The sequence below is a fragment of the Canis lupus genome, chromosome 5, assembly GCF_003254725.2.
Source record: "Canis lupus dingo isolate Sandy chromosome 5, ASM325472v2, whole genome shotgun sequence".
NCBI lineage: Eukaryota > Metazoa > Chordata > Mammalia > Carnivora > Canidae > Canis > Canis lupus.
Genome location: NC_064247.1, coordinates 45113414 through 45132263, shown reverse-complemented (window position 1 = coordinate 45132263; position 18850 = coordinate 45113414). Strand labels below are relative to the sequence as shown.

The 18850-nt window shown below is 42.0% G+C and overlaps 1 protein-coding gene across 5 annotated transcripts in view; it reads left to right on the top strand.

Annotated features, from left to right (window-relative positions):
- The first annotated feature begins 204 nt into the window (after positions 1–204).
- The window catches only part of DNAJC6 (DnaJ heat shock protein family (Hsp40) member C6), a 138866-nt gene continuing 120220 nt past the window's right edge, over positions 205–18850 (top strand). Inside the window, exon 1 of one of the 5 annotated variants that reach the window (XM_025427990.3) lies at positions 205–395. In XM_025427990.3, the coding sequence (XP_025283775.3) occupies positions 281–395 (115 nt within the window). In that variant the 5' untranslated portion in view covers positions 205–280. Of the gene's footprint in view, positions 396–9464; positions 9678–9725; positions 9744–18850 lie in introns of those variants that run through there. The other 4 variants (XM_025427989.3, XM_049110340.1, XM_025427991.3 and 1 more) reach the window with 4 other exon arrangements.

The following is an 18850-nucleotide window of genomic DNA, read 5'->3' as shown; positions in this document are numbered from 1 at the left end:
GACGCCTCGCAGGACCTGGCACTGGCTCCGTCGACGTCTCCTGGGCGCGGGACGCGGGCCTAGAGCGCGCACCTGCAAGGCCGCGGGCGCTGGGGGCCTCCCGGAGGGCGCCCGGCTGCAGCGCCCCCGCCCCGCCCCGCCCCGCCCCGCCCGGCCGCAAGCTCCTCCCCCCCGGCCGCGGCCGCCCGGCGACCGCCCGGCACCTGCAGACGCGCGGCGGCCGGGGAAGCGCGAGGCCACCCTCGGGCGGCGGCGGCGGGGGAGGGGCGCGGGCGCACAGATGGGAGCAACTGAGAAGGGCGGCAGGAAGAGCCGGAGGCTGTTTTCTTCTCTGCGGCCGTGGAAGGCGACCCGGCGGCTGTGGAGGACGCGCTCGGCTCCCAAGGCGGCGCAGGGTGAGTGCGGTCGCGGCCGGGGACCTGTTGGGACGAGCCTCGGCGGCGTCTCGGGCCCACCTCCCGGGCCCTGGCACCTGGGGCTGCGGGCAGCGCGGCCTGGGCGTCGGCCGGGCCTGGCGACCCTCCCCCCCGCCCCCGCCCCCGCCCCGGGACGAGACCAGCTCCGCGCGCTGCCTCCGGGGTGCGGGGGCCGGCGTCCGCGCTGTCCCCCGTTCTCCTTCCATCCCTTGGCCTCTTAAGCATCTCTCCTCGGGCCAGGTGGTTGGAGCTTGCTTGTTTCCTGCAAAAGCCCCTGTGTGCACGTTTGACTCTGGCCAGAGCGAATTCAGGGTGCCTCGGGGACACTGTTCAGGTTTGCGTCCCGCCCGACACCTGGCCGGTTGCCTGCAATGCAGTAGCCATTGGAGGAGTGAATCTGGACCCAAGGCTGCCTTCAAGGTCTCCCCCGTCTGCACCCATCCCCCGTTCCCACCTGTCTGCGGTGATCCCCAGTTCTCTCCTAAGCTCGAGCCACAATACGCTGCTTCCCAAACCCCATTACACACCCTGTCCCCACCATGGCCTTAACTCCCATTTATCCAATCACTGATTCACCCCATTCCTTCCTTCCAGAGTCTGGGTTGAGCTCTTCCAGCGTGCCACGGCCTGGAGTGAGCAAGATAGGCAAGGCCCAGCTCTAGGCACTACTTCTAGAGGGGGCAACACGTTGCACACACAAACTGGCTAAACCTCTCCATTACAAATTGCTGTGGGTGCTGGGAAGAAATCACATAGTGTGCTGAGAGAAAAAGAAGGCAGAGGCACCCTGGCTTATATGGCAGATGGACGGGGAAGACCTCTCGGAGGCAATGGGATTTCACCCAGGACCTGAAGACTGAGTAGGAGTTACTCCAGCATGGAGCCTGGGGAGAGCACCCCTGCCAGACAGTAACAAGTGGGAAAGGTTCCCGGAGTGCCTGAGCTTAGCAAAGGGACAGTGGGAGACGCGGGACCTGGATCGCGGTCTGGGTAGGACACGACGAGGAGTTTGGATTTTATTTCCTAAGTGAGCTGGGAAGCTACTGGTGTTCTAAGCAAGGACATGTCATGATCTGCTAGCTCACTGCCCTGTGTGTATTTGCAGTAGCCATGCCTTTGTCTCTCAGCCGACCCATCCATAAGGAAATGCCATTTCCTTTCTGAAGCCTTTCCTGGGGTTTCTGCCACCTGTAACCTCTTTTTTAGCGTTTTGTCACCCATAGGGCATCTGTCACTGTTCATCTGGTCTAATAGATTCCACATGGGCAGGTTCTCATCTACTTGGCCTTTGCGTACCCTACCAGGCTAAGACCAGGCTTGGTACTTTCTTAGATAACCTGTTTGCTAGAGTGTGTGTGTGTGTGTGTGTGTGTGTCTCCTGTCTTGTCCTTTCCATCTGTTTCTATCATCTGAGGATTCTTTTTCTGAGAGGCTGACATGCCTTGATTCCTAAAATGGCCGACCCGATCCAAGGCAGAAGCTACACTGCACCAGGGCCCTGTCATTTATACGGTCCTCACCCCCCCACCTCCACCGCAGGATTGTCTTGAAGATTAAATGAATTGATGAGTTAAATGAGTTAATAATTGTGAAGTGCTGGCACAGTAAACATTCTAAAACTAAACTTGACCAAAAGCAAGAATTATTTCTTAATATTTATTTATTGCATTAGAAACAAGCTTTTCTATTGTTGGTGGTTAGACTAAGGCTTGGTATTGTCATCTTGCTGGCTTTCAAAGAATGTGTTATTACTTTTAGTCAATGCACAATTAAATTCCTTCCCCACTGCCATTCAACTGTTGCTGAAACTTCATAGGTCTGAAGGCTAAGCACCCTTTTACTTTAGTTTGGCTGAGGAGTTAAATAGAAGGGTCACTGCAACAAGTATTCCTTGAGTGATAATTACATGCAGTATGAAATTCCAGGTGTCTGCGAATGTTTGCAAAAGAGGACAAAACGGCTATTTCCACTGCAGTAAAATGGGTTACGATAAGTTTCCTAGTTTTATAGTTTTTATTTTTTAAAGATTTTAATTGTTTATTCACAAGAGACCCACAGAGAGAGAGGCAGAGACACAGGTGTAGGGAGAGGCAGGCTCCCCACGGGACTGATGGTAGGACTCAATCTCAGGACCCCAGGCCCAAAACCTGAGCCAAAGACAGACGCTCAACCACCCAGGCACCCCATTTTATAGTTTTTAAAGTCAGGTCTATACTGTGTATACAGTTGTCCTCTCCTCTCTTCTCTGTTTTTGTCCCGGAGGTCAATCATGGCTTCTTGGGACCTATTGCCACACTATCCCTCTTTTTTCTTAAGTAGGATCATGGCTGATCACTGTATTTCTCTACTTCTCCCATACAACCTGGGGATAAGGCCATTATAATATTTTATATGATACTTCACAGTTTATAGAACATGTCAACTACAAGATGTTATTTTAATCTTGATAGCACACTGGAAGGAGGGAGGGCAGATAGTGTTTATTTCCCCCATTTTATAGATGAGGAAGGTGAAGCAAGAGACAGAGTGACTTGCAGGAGGTCATATGACTAGTCAGTGGCAGACTCGGGCCTGATTGCCCATACAGCATTCTTTCTGCCATATCTCCCTGCACAAAATAAACATGCTTCAATATCTATACTCATGGAGAGAAGTAAAATTAATAAATATCATGCAATGCAAGAAATCCATATCCCGATTTTATTTGTGTTTCTTTTAAAGGTGCCCTGAATTTCTTATAATGATGGGACATCATCACATAATTGATAGACACCAATTTGGGCATCTAGAATCATGTGCTTTGGTGCCAGACTGTGATTTGAATCTCCCATTACTAAGTGGCACAGTAATAAGCTGTGTGATCTTGGGCAAGGTGCTAAATCATTTTAAAACTCAGTTATATATCATATATAAAATTGAGATGATAATTCCTATCATAATGTTCTGTGATGATTAAATGAATTAATGTATATAAAGTACCTAGTACACAGTAGCTTAGTTACTATTTTTATTGATATTAGTCCAGATAGTCTACCATATGATCACAACTCAACAATGGCTAGTCACAGAGCTGGAAAACTCAGTAACCTATGAGAATAAAAAATGACCGGGAAGCTCCTTAGGGGCAGCTGTTCCTTCTGTACTAACCAGAACATCTTTCACAGCATCTTTTTTGTTCCCACCTTTTTGTTTTTTTTCCCACCAGGAGGCTGCAGTGAGAAGTAGTTTAGCTTTTGGGGACTCTTGGCATCTTTTCAGCCTAACACTGTGTCCTGAATATAGCAGACATTCAATAAATATGTTTGTAATGAAAAGATCCTTTAGGAGATTATCCTTTAGGAGATTTTATATATCTATATATCTATATATATATCTCCAAAGAGAATGCACCAGAAATTTACCTTATGATCATTTGTGACTTTAAGTAGAATACATACCTAGATAGACAATTACTGAGTTAAAAGGTATATGCTTTTTTGATTTTGGAAAAATAGCTAACCTCCATACATTTGTGATAATCTAGTTCCTACCAGAAGTGTGTGCGATTCATGATTCCTTACATCCTTGCCAATACTGAGTACTGTCAGACTTTTTAATGCTTGCCAGTTTCATGGGTGTGAAATGGTACTGCATGGTTGTTTTATATTGAGTTTCCTTAACGAATGATGAAATGAAGATCTTTTCATGTGAATATTGGCCATGTGTGAATAAGGCCTATTCATGTTATTTCCCATTTTTTGCTTTAACTTGATGGTTTGTCTTTTTCTTATCCACTTACAGTTGTTTAAATATTCTGGATAGTAATAATTTGTTGGCTTATATGTCCAAACAACTTTAAAAAAATATACCTAAGCATGCAAGCTGTTCCAAATGGGAATATGAACAAGCTGTGCCCAGTGGAAATTAACCTCCCAAATGCTTCCAAACTTTCTAAAGAACTACATTTTAGACAAATATCAAAGCTTTTAGGTTACAGAAAAGGGAGTGAACAGTTGGTGGAAGTATTTTGTAAGAAGTAGACCTTGAAACAATGCTAGAAAACTGGCCCTAGTTTCTCCCACCAGAAGTTACCTCCCTGAAATCCCAGCGGGTCAAAGAGCCCTTTCCTGAACTGTAGTATTCCCTGGAAAGACAGATTGGAACTTGAGCCAGTCTCCATCAGCAGATGGTGCTTTCTAGGACAAGTTACTTGGAGAGGAGGACAGGTGATCAGCGGTTTTAATCCTCCACTGCCAATTTCTAACCATATACCCCTAAAAACAAATCACGCTGAATGGAAATATTGATTACTACCTAGGGATATTGGAAAGATCAAATGAGATCATAAATATAAATATGAAAGACCTATGTAAATACAAGGATATTTGCTAGGCCCTGTGAAGTAACCAACACTGTGCCAGAGTGGAGAGAACTTGACCTACAACGATCTTTAGGCCCTGTTCCCTACCATTTGTTCTGCATACGAGTGCATGATTGTCGAACAGTAGTTCTCCAAGTGTGGTCTCCAGACTAGCAGCATCAACATCTCCTGGATCCTGTTAGAAATGCAGTGTTGGCCCTCACCTCAGAGCTACCAAACCAGAAACTCTGGAGGTAGGGTCCAGCAATCTGTTTTAACAAGCCTTGCAGTAATTCTGATGTATGCTAATGTTGGAGAACCACTGGCCTAGTGGGATGTGCAAAGACTTAAACGTTAGCAAATGTGGATTCTAAAGTGTTAACTCCATTTGCCAGCTTCTTGCATGAGCAAGTTCCTAGGCCCCTTATTGGGTTTACAAGCTCTCATCTATAAAAGGAAGATGGTATCACCTCCCTCACAATGTTGTCTTGAGAACAAAGTATCCTAGCTGTGCTACTTTTTAGCTCTGTATCCTTTGGCAAGTGGCTTCTCCTCATTTCTGCCTCATTTTTCTCATCTGAAAAAAGATGGAACAGCAAGAATTATCATATATGCACGGTTTACTGTGTGCTGGCCAGGGTCCGAAACAGGTGCATATTTTTGTTTTATTTAATTCTGACAATAACCTTTTCTTAACCATCTCTGTCTTACCAATGAGAAAACTGAAGCACAGGGAGGTTAAGTAACATTTCCAATGTTACACAACTGGGTAAGCTAGGATTCAAACCCAGGCAGGGTGCTGTGAAAGTCTTTCTTTCTTTCTTTTTTTTTTTTTTTAAGATTTTTAAACAAATTTATTCATGAGAGACAGAGAGAGAGAGAGAGAAAATGAGAGAGAGAGAGAGGCAGAGACACAGGCAGAGGGAGAAGCAGGCCCCACGCAGGGAGCCTGACGTGGGACTTGATCCCGGGACTCCAGGATCATGCCCTGGGCCGAAGGCAGGCACCAAACTGCTCTTTAAACACAATGCTTGGCAAATAAGTTCTCAATAAATGTCTGAAAATGATGATAAGAAGAGTACCCAGCACAGACTAGGCACTCTATGTATTAATTGCCTTCCCTTTGCCTTGTAGCATGGCTTCATGGGAGCCTCTGCAGCTTTTCTTACAGTCATGCTGCCCTCCCGTGTGCTGGCACAAACCTTCCTCCACCCCCAATCAGCAGTTTTTCTCTATTTTACCTCCTTTATGGCCACTCCAGTGATCTGAGCAAACTATACAGAGGCTTGGCTGGATGGAGGAAGATGGAATGTGGTGATGCATGTGGAACCATCCTCCTGTCACCACGTGGTGACAGGAATGAATGACTAAAGCTACAAGAGGGTCAAGGCAAGTCAAAGAAAGGCCATTAGGTCTGCCTAATTTGGGACATAACCTCTAAGTCTCTTTTGCTCTCAGATTTCCAAGAGAATGTAAAAGCTCTTTTTTGCTCAGTTTTTCTTCAGAATAGAATTTACAGCTGGGAAGCTGAACCCACAATATTAACAACAGCATCTTTTCTTTCATTTTTGTTTTACAAGGACAATAAAAAGCCTATTCTTTTTCAATTCAGGGTTTCACTTATTGTTCTTGAAAATTCTGTTCGGTTTTGCTCTCAAGATGGCCTTCCTTACTGGGCATGACTCACTGGTCTAGTGACTCAGAAGTGGCATCAAACAAGACAAGGACTGTGCAGAGCTATGAAAGGACGTGGTAGCCAGTGGAGCCTGTTTGAGCTTTGCTAAACCCAGCTATTGACATAGGGCATCATTTCCCTTAATGGGTGTTTACAGAGGTCCTTGATACCAGTTTCTTTGAAGTGTGGGGTCTGTCAGAGACCCTACTTTATTTTGGAAAGCTCCAAGGCTTGAGCCCATTCCTGTCCCTCAATTGGGTGGGGCCTTGAGGTTTACTGTGGATCAAGACAAGGTTTCTGAGAATTCACCTGACCCTTCTTGGAATAGCTCTAGAAATAGAGGTGTAAGGCTTCTGTAAATATTGTAGCAGGAGGGAAATAAAAGCTCTTTTTATTTGAAGAGGACTTCAAACTTCTGTGCACTTAATTAAAAACAAAAACAACAACCAATCAATTAAGGATGCATAGAGATAACAGATATGCGATAAAGCAAATAGAGCAAAACCAAAACCGTTCATCATGCAAAATACTGTGTTGGGTAAAATGTAGGTACCCCTAGAAATGACCACACTCTTGAAAACAATTGGCTTTCTTTTAAATATAAATAGGAGCTCTTTTCTCACTTCTTCACTCCTCTCAGCCTTAGTCTTTTTTCCTGGGAAACCTACTTGATTAAAGCTCACCTCCTGGAGCGAAGCTGGCAGCTGAGGGGGAGCTACTCCTTTCTGCTGAGGCTTGTATATTCTTTCTGATGTGTAAGTCTCACAGCAGCCCTACAAGCTAGTTATTATTTCCTGTAGAAGGAGCAGAGGGGTAAACTTGACCCAGGTCACAAGGTAGTAATATTAGTCTTAAAGCATTTATGAAGCCCTCACTTTATGTGTCAGGCTTTGTGCTATGTACTTTACATGTATTAACTCATTTGAGCCTCACCCAACCCCAGGAGGTAGTTCCATTATTGTCTTTATCTTACAGATCAGGAAATATAGACAGAGGTGTAGGAGAGTGTCCCAGGTTACTTTAGGGCCCAGAATGTAGTAGAGCCCATGTTTGAACCATCTCTCCTGCTTTATGGCCCCTGCCCTACTATTCAAACCCAGGTCTTGGCATTCCTTTTCATTAATGAGTAAATCAGCATACCTTGTAGAGACCTCTTGCCCTGAAGCCACAGGCTTCTTCAGGACACAGTGCTTTTTTCAGCGCTATGTCATTCCCAGTGTTCGAAGCAGTACCGGGCACAATGTATATTTATTGAATGAAAGAGTGCATGAATGGTGGCTGCATATCACCTCCTTCTCTCTCCACTCTGCCCCTAAAGGTGCTCCTAACTGGGCACAATTTGGCTGTTCTGAACTTGGACCTTCAAGATGGAGATGTCTCTAGCTTTGATGTGGTCTATGCACCAACATGGCTCATTTGGTGGCCAGCAACGAGTTCCAATGAAGGCAGATTTTCCACACTGGTCTTAAGTTGTCGAAGAGAAGCATAAAGGTATTATTTACTGCCAAGGAAAGATGGGAACAAAAACTGAATACTTAAAATTTCCTAAAACTTTCAGGGAGTCTTTAAATTGTGGCAGCTAGAAATCAACTCCAGGACCCTTAGTGGCCATGGCAAGCTTTCAGTCTACAGCTCTATCTGACTGGCTACAGTAATGATCAGGTGAACACTAGCAATTAGTTCTCCTTAATGTGTCCAAGTATGTTGATAATTATACCTTACATTTATATAGGACTTAGTTTACCAAGTACCACATCTATTCTCCCTTTTGATCTTCTGAAAAGCCTGGCACATACAAAGGGTAGATATGATTAGTCCCACTTTACAGATGAGGAAACTGGTGCCAGAGAGGTTGTCACCTACCCCACACTACTCAGTTAATAGTGGTAGAAACAGGTTTTTGACCTTATCTCAACTACTCCAGCAAATTTTCCATGTCAATATTGCATTGTAACCCAGCAATTTCTGGGGTTGAAAGCAACAGGTAGGTGTATTTCTTGGTGTTGCTCTTCTTACAACTTAGTGAGGTCCTGGATTGGGTCACTTAATCTTTTTGGATATCAGTTTACCAATTTATAATGGGGGAATAAACACCACCCATCACCTAGAGTGTACCCAGAGCAGAGGAGGTTGTGAGGAGTCAGAACTTAAAATAATGTCTAAGTGAAGATGTTTGGAAGGGACTATGATGACCTTGACCCATTTTTCATAAAATAAATTGTCACCTCCTCTGACCACCCTGTCTAAAATGGCATGTCTCTTTTTCATTACCATGCTTCATTTTTCCTCATGACATTTATTACCATTTACTACATGTTCACATTTTTGTATTGTCTGTCTTCATACTCTCACCAAAATGTAATAGCCACAAGAGCAGGATTTGGTCTGTTTTCCCTAACAGATGGACTTCTACCTGGTACAAATAAACATTTGTTCAGTGAAGGAATGAAGGAATGAATCTGAGCTATGCAATGATTGAAAGTAAGTTGGAATTGGATGACTGAAAGATTTGTTTGAATTTTCCTTGCCCTCTAAGAGAGAGCTCTCATGGTCTGGCTTCCTCATGCCCATTTCTTGCTCAGCCCTGAGAATCAACTTACGCCTGAGTGAAATGGATTCAATGATCTGTGTCCACGCAGCAGACACAGGTCACTCTATGCCTCTGTATTGTAACAGCCTGTGAGCCCCTTGAGGAGTGGGACTGGTCCCCTTCACTGTTGTATCCCCACTACTTAGCATGGATCCTGGGTCACAGAGAGGTAAAAGAAATATGTGTTGAATGAATGAATATGAAAGAGAAAATAAAGCACAGGTCTCTTAATTCCCTCCAAAATTAAGGTCTCCATTTGAGAATAAGCTTGGCACATGGCACAAACATTCCTCTTTCAACCTGAACTAAATCTCTACAGAGATGAGGAGGCACTAAACAGTTGGTTCCCTAATCAAAGAGAAGGAAAGGCAAGCCTAGACTCCAGATCCAGTTCCATGCCATGTTTTGGAATTTGTGTTTACGTCGGCCTTCATCCCCATCCTTTCTGCTCCAGCATAAGCAAAATTATCACCCCGCACACTGACTTGCATGCAATTATCAGAGCTCGGGTGCTCCTCCGTTGAGGGACTTCGCCCCTAAGACTCCTGACTTTCTGTGAATGACAAATCAAAAGTCAGGTTTGCAGAATCAGCCGGACTTTCCTGCTCATTTGCAGCAGAGGGAGGAAAGAGAGAATGAAAGATTCTGAAAATAAAGGTAAGGGGCCAACTGCAGAGGGGCGACTAAAAGATGCCAGGGATGAAATGTCACTCCACAGATAAGGTTAGTTTGTATTAATGGATGACTTTAAATTACTGTGTATATATTATTTTAAAATTCTAGTTATGTAATAAACGTGACTTTTTTTTTTTTTTTAATGACTGGCTTCTGGTTTCCAAATATTGTGTCATTCAATTTTCCATATCTGTACTACCAAATAGAACAATATTTTTGCATTCTTCATGTAATCTTGGCTGCCTAACACATATTTCCATTTCACAGATTTTCTTATAATAGCTCCCAGGATTCTGACAATTTTATTTTGGGAGAGTTCACAATAGTTATTGATGGGTAGGTTTTCAATGCATTTATTGCAATTGGAATATCTGAAATACTTCAGACTTTTACAGTTTGGGTTCACAAGAAAATGTTGACGGGAGACTTGTCTGATGAACGTTAATCCTTTCAGGAGGACCCAATGGCGAAGCATCCCTGACCTTCAGAACTGTTTATCTTGCAGAGATGTTCCCATGCAAACTACCCCCACCCCTCCAGCCTCCAGCCCCTAATTCTCCCCGCCCCCCCCCCCATTACTCGAATTCTATTTTAAGCATGGGGGCAGAGAGAAATGGATTTAAATGAAAACCCTGGAAAGGATGGGGCTCACTAAAATGAGCCAGCCAAATTTTAATTCACCAACAGGGATTCTGGAGGATTCTGGTGTTTTAAATTCCCAGGCTCCTTAAATTTTCTGCCGCAGTTGGGGGAGGAGCGATAGACCCCAAGGTCTCCGGAGGCTACACGTGTTCCCCGACCCCGTTACCGGAGGGAGCCCTTCCTGCAGCGTTGCTCCTGCTCGAGGTCCGAGTGGCCGAGGAGGGCGCCGAGGGGCCAGGCTCCCGGGGAGGGAAGGCTCCAGGGCGGACGCCGCAGCGGAGGACGCCATCGCCGCGCCACGGTGCCCAGCCCCTGCTTCCCGAGCGCTAATTTTAGGGTTCGCCCGCCCCACTTTCCCCCGCGGGCTTTCGCAGCTCTCGCCCCGGAGAGGCTGCGCCGCAGTTTGCACCCCACCCTCTTCCGGCTGCGAGCTGTGCGTTGAGGAGGCCTCAGCACTTTGCCCTTGGACAGCGGGGCTGCGAGCCCCAGGGGGCGGCTGGCGCCCACCGCGCCCCTTCTGCGCCCAGTTATGTGGGTGACCTAGCGGACGACACAAGCCCCCAGGCTTGGCCTTCCCCAGACGAGTTCCCAGTCACTCTGGCTTGTTATAAGATTCTCACCTTTTTTGATCAGGGATGTTTATTCCACATTAAAAAAAGGACCCCCCCCCCAAAAAAAAAAACCCAAACCATCCAACCAACCAACCAACCAACCAACCAAACAAAACCCAAACCACCCAAAACACCAAAACCAAAATACAAAACCCCAAAGCCACAAACAGCTTGATGCCAGCGAGGAGACTAGTATTTTAATCTACTGAACTGTTTGTAATGAAGGCTCCCAAGCAATGGGCACTTTCTGTAAGAGAGGCTATAAAAGCGGCAGAGGTAGTTGGTGTTGGTAGTATTAACATCTAATAAGCTCTGGATCATTCACATCCACGTATTGATCTGTGTGGTTTCCATGTTTAAAATTTAATTAAGCAGCCCAGAGGTGGAGGTGGGGGGGCGGGGGGGGGGAGAAGAGCTATGTATGCCTGGGTCTGGCAAAGTGGAAAGAGGGCCTCTCTGCACTGCTAAGCCAGCCTCTCTGGTGAACAAATAAAACCTGTACTCCTGTAATCCAAAGTATTTAAAGTGAACTCAGAGGGTTGGCTTTCCCTGTGTTGTTTTCAGGGGCCAGATAAAGGGTTTTTGGAAAGAAAAAAAATTGCTTATATGCCTTGTCATGCTAGGCCATACTCATGTTTTAGAAATAGTGAAGACTAGCTCAATTGGAGGCTCAGGATAAGGCTAATTACTCACTGCTGTTTGGAATTTTAACACTCGGTTTCTCAGTGTGTCAGAATGTTTTAAGCTTCAAATCCCTAGCTGCTTTTTGAGGGGAGTTGGTATTTAGAATTTTTGTTTCACTTTGGGAAAGAGCCTTTGTTTGGGAGTCAGGATAGTTAGGTTCTGGCTTGTTTCACCTAATTTATTAGCGACTAAGGACAAGACCCTTTATTCCTTTCGATTTTAGTTTACATATTTATGAAATAGAGAAATGTTAAACTAGATCAGTACTCTTCAGATTGTGGGTGGTAAATAAGTAGTATGGTGAGTTTTGAGCAACATTTTAGAAAGATGACATAGAATAGAAAATGTTGGTCACCATTGCACCTGGTAAAGATAAACATTCTTTACTGAAACTTACCAAGACTACTGAAATTTTGGATATTTATGCTTGTTTCTGCATGTAGGTATGGGCTGTCTTGGCGTTAGGTCTGTTTCTTACTATGAATCCCAGTCAGGAGTTTGAGAAACATTGAAACACAGCACAGTTTATTAATTTGGTTTTCAAAGGGTCTGTGAAGTACAGTTTTATATGCATGCCCATTTGGTTTATGGATGAGGAGAACATTAATAGTTCTCAGATTTTCAAGATCTAAGATCCCCAATAGGTTCTGAAAGATTGTTTATCTAAGGTCTCCCAATACTCTTCCAAGCTAATTTATTAGTGATCAAAGAATCTTTTCAGGGCCAGGAGATGGGTATGTGTTGACAGAGAGCAGCTGAGTATACAGTGTGAGGTGGTGTGTGTGTGTGTGTGTGTGTGTGTGTGCACGTGCCCAATGGTAAGGAGAAGGAGTGACCGTGGTAACCAAACCATGAGAGCTATTTGTAGGTTCCAAAGTACCAGTCAGTGACCTGAATATGAAACATAATATCTAAAAATTTGAGGCTTTATGCTGAAAAGTACCACAGAAAAACTGTTAAAATGTTGTGAATTGTTCAGAAGTCTACTCTTCTTGCAAAGACTGAAAATGAGAATTAGATGAAATCTGAGGAGGTTGTCAGGGGCAAATAAATCATCAGGATATTGGTAGGCACAAACTGAATTTTTATAAGCTACCATCACATGACTAATGTTCAGGAAATGTTGATTTGTGGTTGAACAAATGCCTTTCTTTTTCCTCCTTTTGTTACCTCTTAAGACAGTTCAGTGAAACTTTTATTTACTTTTGAATTTTAAAGATTTTATTTATTTTTAGAAATTCATTTTTTTAAAGACTTTATTCATTAATGAGAGAGAGAGAGAGAGATTGAGAGAGAGAGGCAGAGACACAGGCAGAGGGAGAAGCAGGCTCTATGCAGGGAGCCCTACGTGGGTCTCCAGGATCAGGACGCCCTGGGCTGAAGGCGGCGCTAAACCGCTGAGCCACCCGGGCTGCCCAAGATTTTATTTATTTGAGAGAGAGACAGTGAGGGCTCCTAATAGCCAGGGGAAGGATAGAGGGAGAGGAAGAAGCAGACTACCCGTGGAGCAGGGAGCCAGGAGGAAGGACTTGATCCCAGGACCTTGACGTCGTGACCTGAGCCTACTGACCGAGCCACCCAGATGCCCCTCAGTGAAGCTTTTAAGTACAAAAACTATCATATGACATTTACGTGCATATCTCAAAATGCTTTGCAAGCCAGAAAAAAAAAATTATGTATGAGGCAACTAAGAAGAAAATAGTTGAATGAGTTAAACAGATATTGGCAAACATGACAGCTAATTATAATAATAACAACCATAATTCCTATTTAATGAACACTTAGTATGTGTAAAGCTCTCCGTGAGGTGCTTTACATACGGTCTTGTCATAACACTGTAAGGTAGGGGTATTGTGCATGTAAAGAAATGGATTAAGAATTTTGTATAGATACACATAGCTAGATACACGTAGCTAGTAAGTAGCAGAGTTGGGATTCAAACCCAGATCATTATACCTCCCAAACCAGTCACATGGTAGGCAAGGGCTTGAGAATAAGCAGCATGATGAAATTGCATAGTTACTAATAAAATTTCCAACATCATCTATTATTAGAAATGATTTACTTATTATTCAAAGGGAAATGAGAACTATAGAAAGTGATGGCTTTTGACTAATTTTCTGGATTGTGTTTATTTGGAAAATAAGTGTTTCAACTCAGCTGGAAATTTTCCTTTTATTTAGAAAGTTCTCTGAGTATTTTGTGCAATGAGGTTTTTAAAAGCAGTGATAGGAAAGAAGTGGAGAATTTGAAAATTTGGTTGGAAAATATTTTTCCTACAAGAATGTAGGGCAAAAAAGTTCTCTTTTAAACTTTGTTATTTTTCTGTATTTTGTTTCAGAATAACAAGCATGGCATTTTTTGAACAAATGAAGTTATGTATAACATTTTAATGTGGTTAAAGTAGGTGTAGAGTTCTTGAAAGAATTTGATTTGTTGCTGAAAGTTATTACAAAATCTGATTGAGAGTTTGAATAGGTCAGATTCAGCCTTTTAGGTGCTAAGTATTAAAAAGGCTATGGTATATGTACGTCTCCCAATCTATAATCAAAATACAATAAGTGAAAGGAAATAAAAAAATGTTGTGATTTTTCTTAACCACTATGACTATGTTGATACTTTTAGAGAAAACCCAAATTCTTTCAAGGATTTTTGTCATTTGTTGCTTGTGACTGGGTAGGTTGGAGAAATGATATGTTGGTTGGGATGATCTATAAATGGCTGCCTGATTTCTTAGTTTTCAGGGCTAGCATGTGATAAAACTGGATTTTGAGCCTGGTCTATTCCACTGGTTCTCAAATGGGCAAAGTACTGCTTTCAAGGGGACACACTGGAAATATGTAACGGGATCTAGAAGCATTCACTGGGCAGAAACCAGAAATGCTGTAAATGTCCTGCAGTATTCCAGAGTGTTCCATTCAGTGACAAATTATCTCATGTCCTGTGCAGCTTTCAAATGTTTTGCTGAAGAGGTAAGTGAAAACCCTCTATACTTTTCTGAGCCTAGAACATGCATTGGTTTTACACTGAAATATACGTGCACTGAAATTTCCAGGATTAAAAATACTGTATAAATTGGGTAGAGATCATACTTAATTTTGTTCAGAAAAACTACTTAGCCAAAGCAACGCTGCTTGTATCTGAGACATCAATATAACACGCCTGTGACATTCAGTCTACATAGAGGTACATGTACCTGATGACTTTATTATGTTCTCTAATACAGTACTGCTTGAATATTTGCATATTGAAATCTATATTATTTTATTATAAATAACTTTTACTTCTCTTACATTATAGTTGGTATATTGTATATATTTTCGTTTAGTTTTGTGTGAGATAGGGTTTTTTTACCTTTCAGTTTCATTTTGAGATACTAAAAAAGGAAATACAAAATATTTTTATATTTATATATATTTGTGTTACTCAGTGTGTCAAAATGATTTTATTTTGATCCCCTCAATGATTTTAGAGAATCTGAGCCAACATAACAAGTTTTGGAGATTATATATTCAATTCTATGATCCAGGTGTATTTAAAAAATTAGAATAATCTATAACAATGAGATTGAGCTAATCATAAACTGCCCTCTTTAAGGCAGAAATACTGAGATATAGATGTTACAAATCTAAAAAATGATGTCACTGATAATTGATATTTAGTTATGCTACTGTAACTGGCATTTTAAAATTTCACTCTCAAATTACTTGTTGTTAGGATATAGAAATATAGTTGATTTTTATTTCTTGTCCTTATTTTAGGACAAGAATTTGTCCTAAAATTTTAATTTTAATAGTTTTATATTTTTCTATTTATATATAATTTATATATTTCTGTGAATAATAGCAGTTTTATTTCTTTCTTTCCAATCCTTGGATTTTCATTTTAAAAAATATTTTATTTATATATTCATGAGAGATACAGAGACAAGGGTAGAGACACAGGCAGAGGGAGAAGCAAGCTCCCTTCAGGGAGCCCAATGTGGGACTTGATCCCAGGACTCTGGGATCACGACCTGAGCCAAAGGCAGACGCACAGCCACTGAGCCACCCAGGCACTCCTTACAAGAGAGATTAACCTGCAATTTTCTATTGTTGTGGTCCCTTTGCCAGGTTTGGACATCAAGTTTTGATGCCCTTATAAAACCAGGTAGGAGATATTTCCTCTGTATTCTGTTCTCTGGAATGGCTTGTTAGATTGGAATTATTCTTTAAGTGTCTGGAGGAATTTACTGGCGAAACCATTTGGGCCTGGAAATTTTGTTATAGGAAGACTTTAAAATATGGATTCATTTATTTCAATAGGTATAGATTTATTTAGATTTTCTGTTTCTTCTTGTGTTAATAAGGTGTGTTTTTCTAGGAATTTATCCATTTTATCTGAATTTTCAAACTTATTAGTAAAAGGTTTTCTTTACATTCTTTTAAGATCTTAATATTTATAGATTGTTTGGTCTTTTTTTTTTTTTTAAGATTTTATTTATTTATTCATGAGAGACACAGGGAGAGAGGCAGAGACACAGGCAGAGGGAGGAGAAGCAGGCTCCGTGCAGGGAGTCTAATGCGGGACTCGATCCCAGGAATCCGAGATCATGCCCTGAGCCAGAGACAGATGTTCAACCACTGAGCCACCCAGGCATCCCAGATTGTATGGTCTTATCCCTATATTTTTGTTGTTCTTGATACTGATATTGCTCTTTGTTTTTTTATACTGGTAAATCTTATTTTTTTGATGCATATTACCAAAGTTTTATGAATTTTATTAATTTTTGCAAAGAGTATTTTTGATTTGTTTTTTATATTATAAATATGTTTTCTATCTCATGAGTTTTTTTTTAAGATTTTATTTATTTATTCATGAGAGAGAGAGAGGCAGAGACACAGGGAGAGGGAGAAGCAGGCTCCCTACAGGGAGCCCAATGTGGGACCCCATCCTGGGTCTCCAGGATCACGCCCTGGGCTGAAGGCGGCGCTAACCCGTGAGCCCTCCGCCCCCGCAGCCCCCCCCCGCCCCCGCCCCCCGCCCCCGCAGCCCCCCCCACCCCGACCGCCCTCGCATGAGTTTTTTTTATCATTATTATTTACTTTTACACTCTTTGTTCTTTTTTTTTTAATTTTTATTTATTTATGATAGTCAGAGAGAGAGAGAGAGAGAGGCAGAGACACAGGCAGGCTCCATGCACCGGGAGCCCGATGTGGGATTCGATCCTGGGTCTCCAGGATTGCGCCCTGGGCCAAAGGCAGGCGCCAAACAGCTGCGCCACCCAGGGATCCCACTTTTACACTCTTTGATTCCAATTTTCTGCAGTTTTTTTTTCTAGTTTCTTAAAATAGAAGCTTTTATCTCTGTTTTCTTTAAAAAAATATTTTCATTTAAGGGTATTAGTTTTCCTCTAAGCATAGCTTTAGCTGAATCCTGTTTTGTTATATTTTTATTGTCATTTAGTTGAAAATATTTTATAATTTCCATTGTGTGGTTTTTTTTTTTTTTTGGACACACAGGGTCATGTAGAAATGTACTTCTTTTTTAAAAATGTATTTATTTAAATTCCAGTTAGTTAACATAAGGTGTTATATTAGTTTCAGGTGTACAATATAGTGATTCAGCAATTCCACACATCACCTGGTACTCATCACAAGTGTACTCCTTAATTCCCATCACCTATTTCATACATCCTCCCACCCACCTAGAAATGTACTTCTTCATTACTAAGCAGTTAAGGAGTTTCTAGTTGTTCCCCCTCCCCCCCTTGCTGTTTGTTTCTAGCTTACTTTTCCTGTGGTCAGAGAACATACTTTGGATGATTTTAGTTCTTTGAAATTTCTTAGAACTTGCTTTGAGGCCCTGCATATTGTCAATTTTTGTATCTGTATGTTACATGCCTACTTTTTTTTTTTTTGAGGCTGATTTGGCCTTTATTTTTATTTATTATTTTTTAAAGTAGGCTCCATGCCCAGCATGGGGCTTGAATGTACAACCCTGAGATCAAGAGTTGCATGCTCTACCAACTGAGCCAGCCGGGTGCCTGCCTGTTACATGTCTACTTCAAAAGAATGTGCATACTGAGGTTATTTGGTTCCATGTTTTTTTTTTTTTTTTAAAGATTTTATTTAATTTATTTATTCATGTGAAACACATGCAGAGAGGCAGAGTCACAGGCAGAGGGAGAAGCAGGCTCCTCACAGGGAGCGCGGTGTGGGACTCAATCCCAGGACCGGGATCATGCCCTGAGCCAAGGGCAGACACTCAACCGCTGAGCCACCCAGGCATCCCAGTTCCATGTTCTATATATGTCAATTATATCAATTTTTAAAATCCTGTAGCACAGATCTTGTATATCCTTACTCTCCCATTTTGACTTTGTATTCCCATGTTGCTTTTCATAGTTGCTAACTTTTGCTTTATTTAACTTTGAGGGTATGATATTAGGTGTATTCTCTCTCTCTCTCTCTAGAATTCTCTCTCTCTATATATAGAATTGTTATATCTTTATTGTGAAATATCTCTCATATCTAGTAATGCTTCCTATCTTAAACTGTACCTTTCTGATATTAATGGAGCCCTATCAGCTTTCTTTGGGCTAATAGATACATAGTACAGTTTTTTTTTTTTTCCATCTTTATACTTCAGTTTAATTTTGCCTTTATTTTAAATCTGTATCTTTTGTAAGTAGCATATAAATGAGTTTTTAAAAATCCAGCCTGACAGTTTGGTCTTTAAATATTTAAAGCATTTAATATAATGATTGATATATTAAGGTCTACAGCTACCATGTTACTATTTGTTTCCTATTTGTGTCTCACCTGTTTTATGTACCATTTTTTTCATCTTTGCTTTTTTTGGTGGGATTCATCAAGCATTACTTTTAACTTTCCCTTTTTCCCCTCAACTAGCATGTTACACATTTGTTTCCATTTTACTTTCTTTCTTTTTTTTTTTTTTTTTAAAGATTTTATTTATTTATTTTTGAGAGACAGAGAGAGAGCGAGGCAGAAACACAGGCAGAGTTAGGAGCAGACTCCATGCAGGGAGCCCGATGTGGGACTCCATCCCGGGACTCCAGGATCACGCCCTGGGCCTAAGGCAGGCTGAGCCACCCAGGCGTCCCTCATTTTACTTTTTGTGTGTATGTGATTAATCCAGTGTTGCTTTCACTTGATCACAAGTTAGGCTCTAAGAATATTTTGATTCCATTACCCTATCTTCCCTTCACAATTC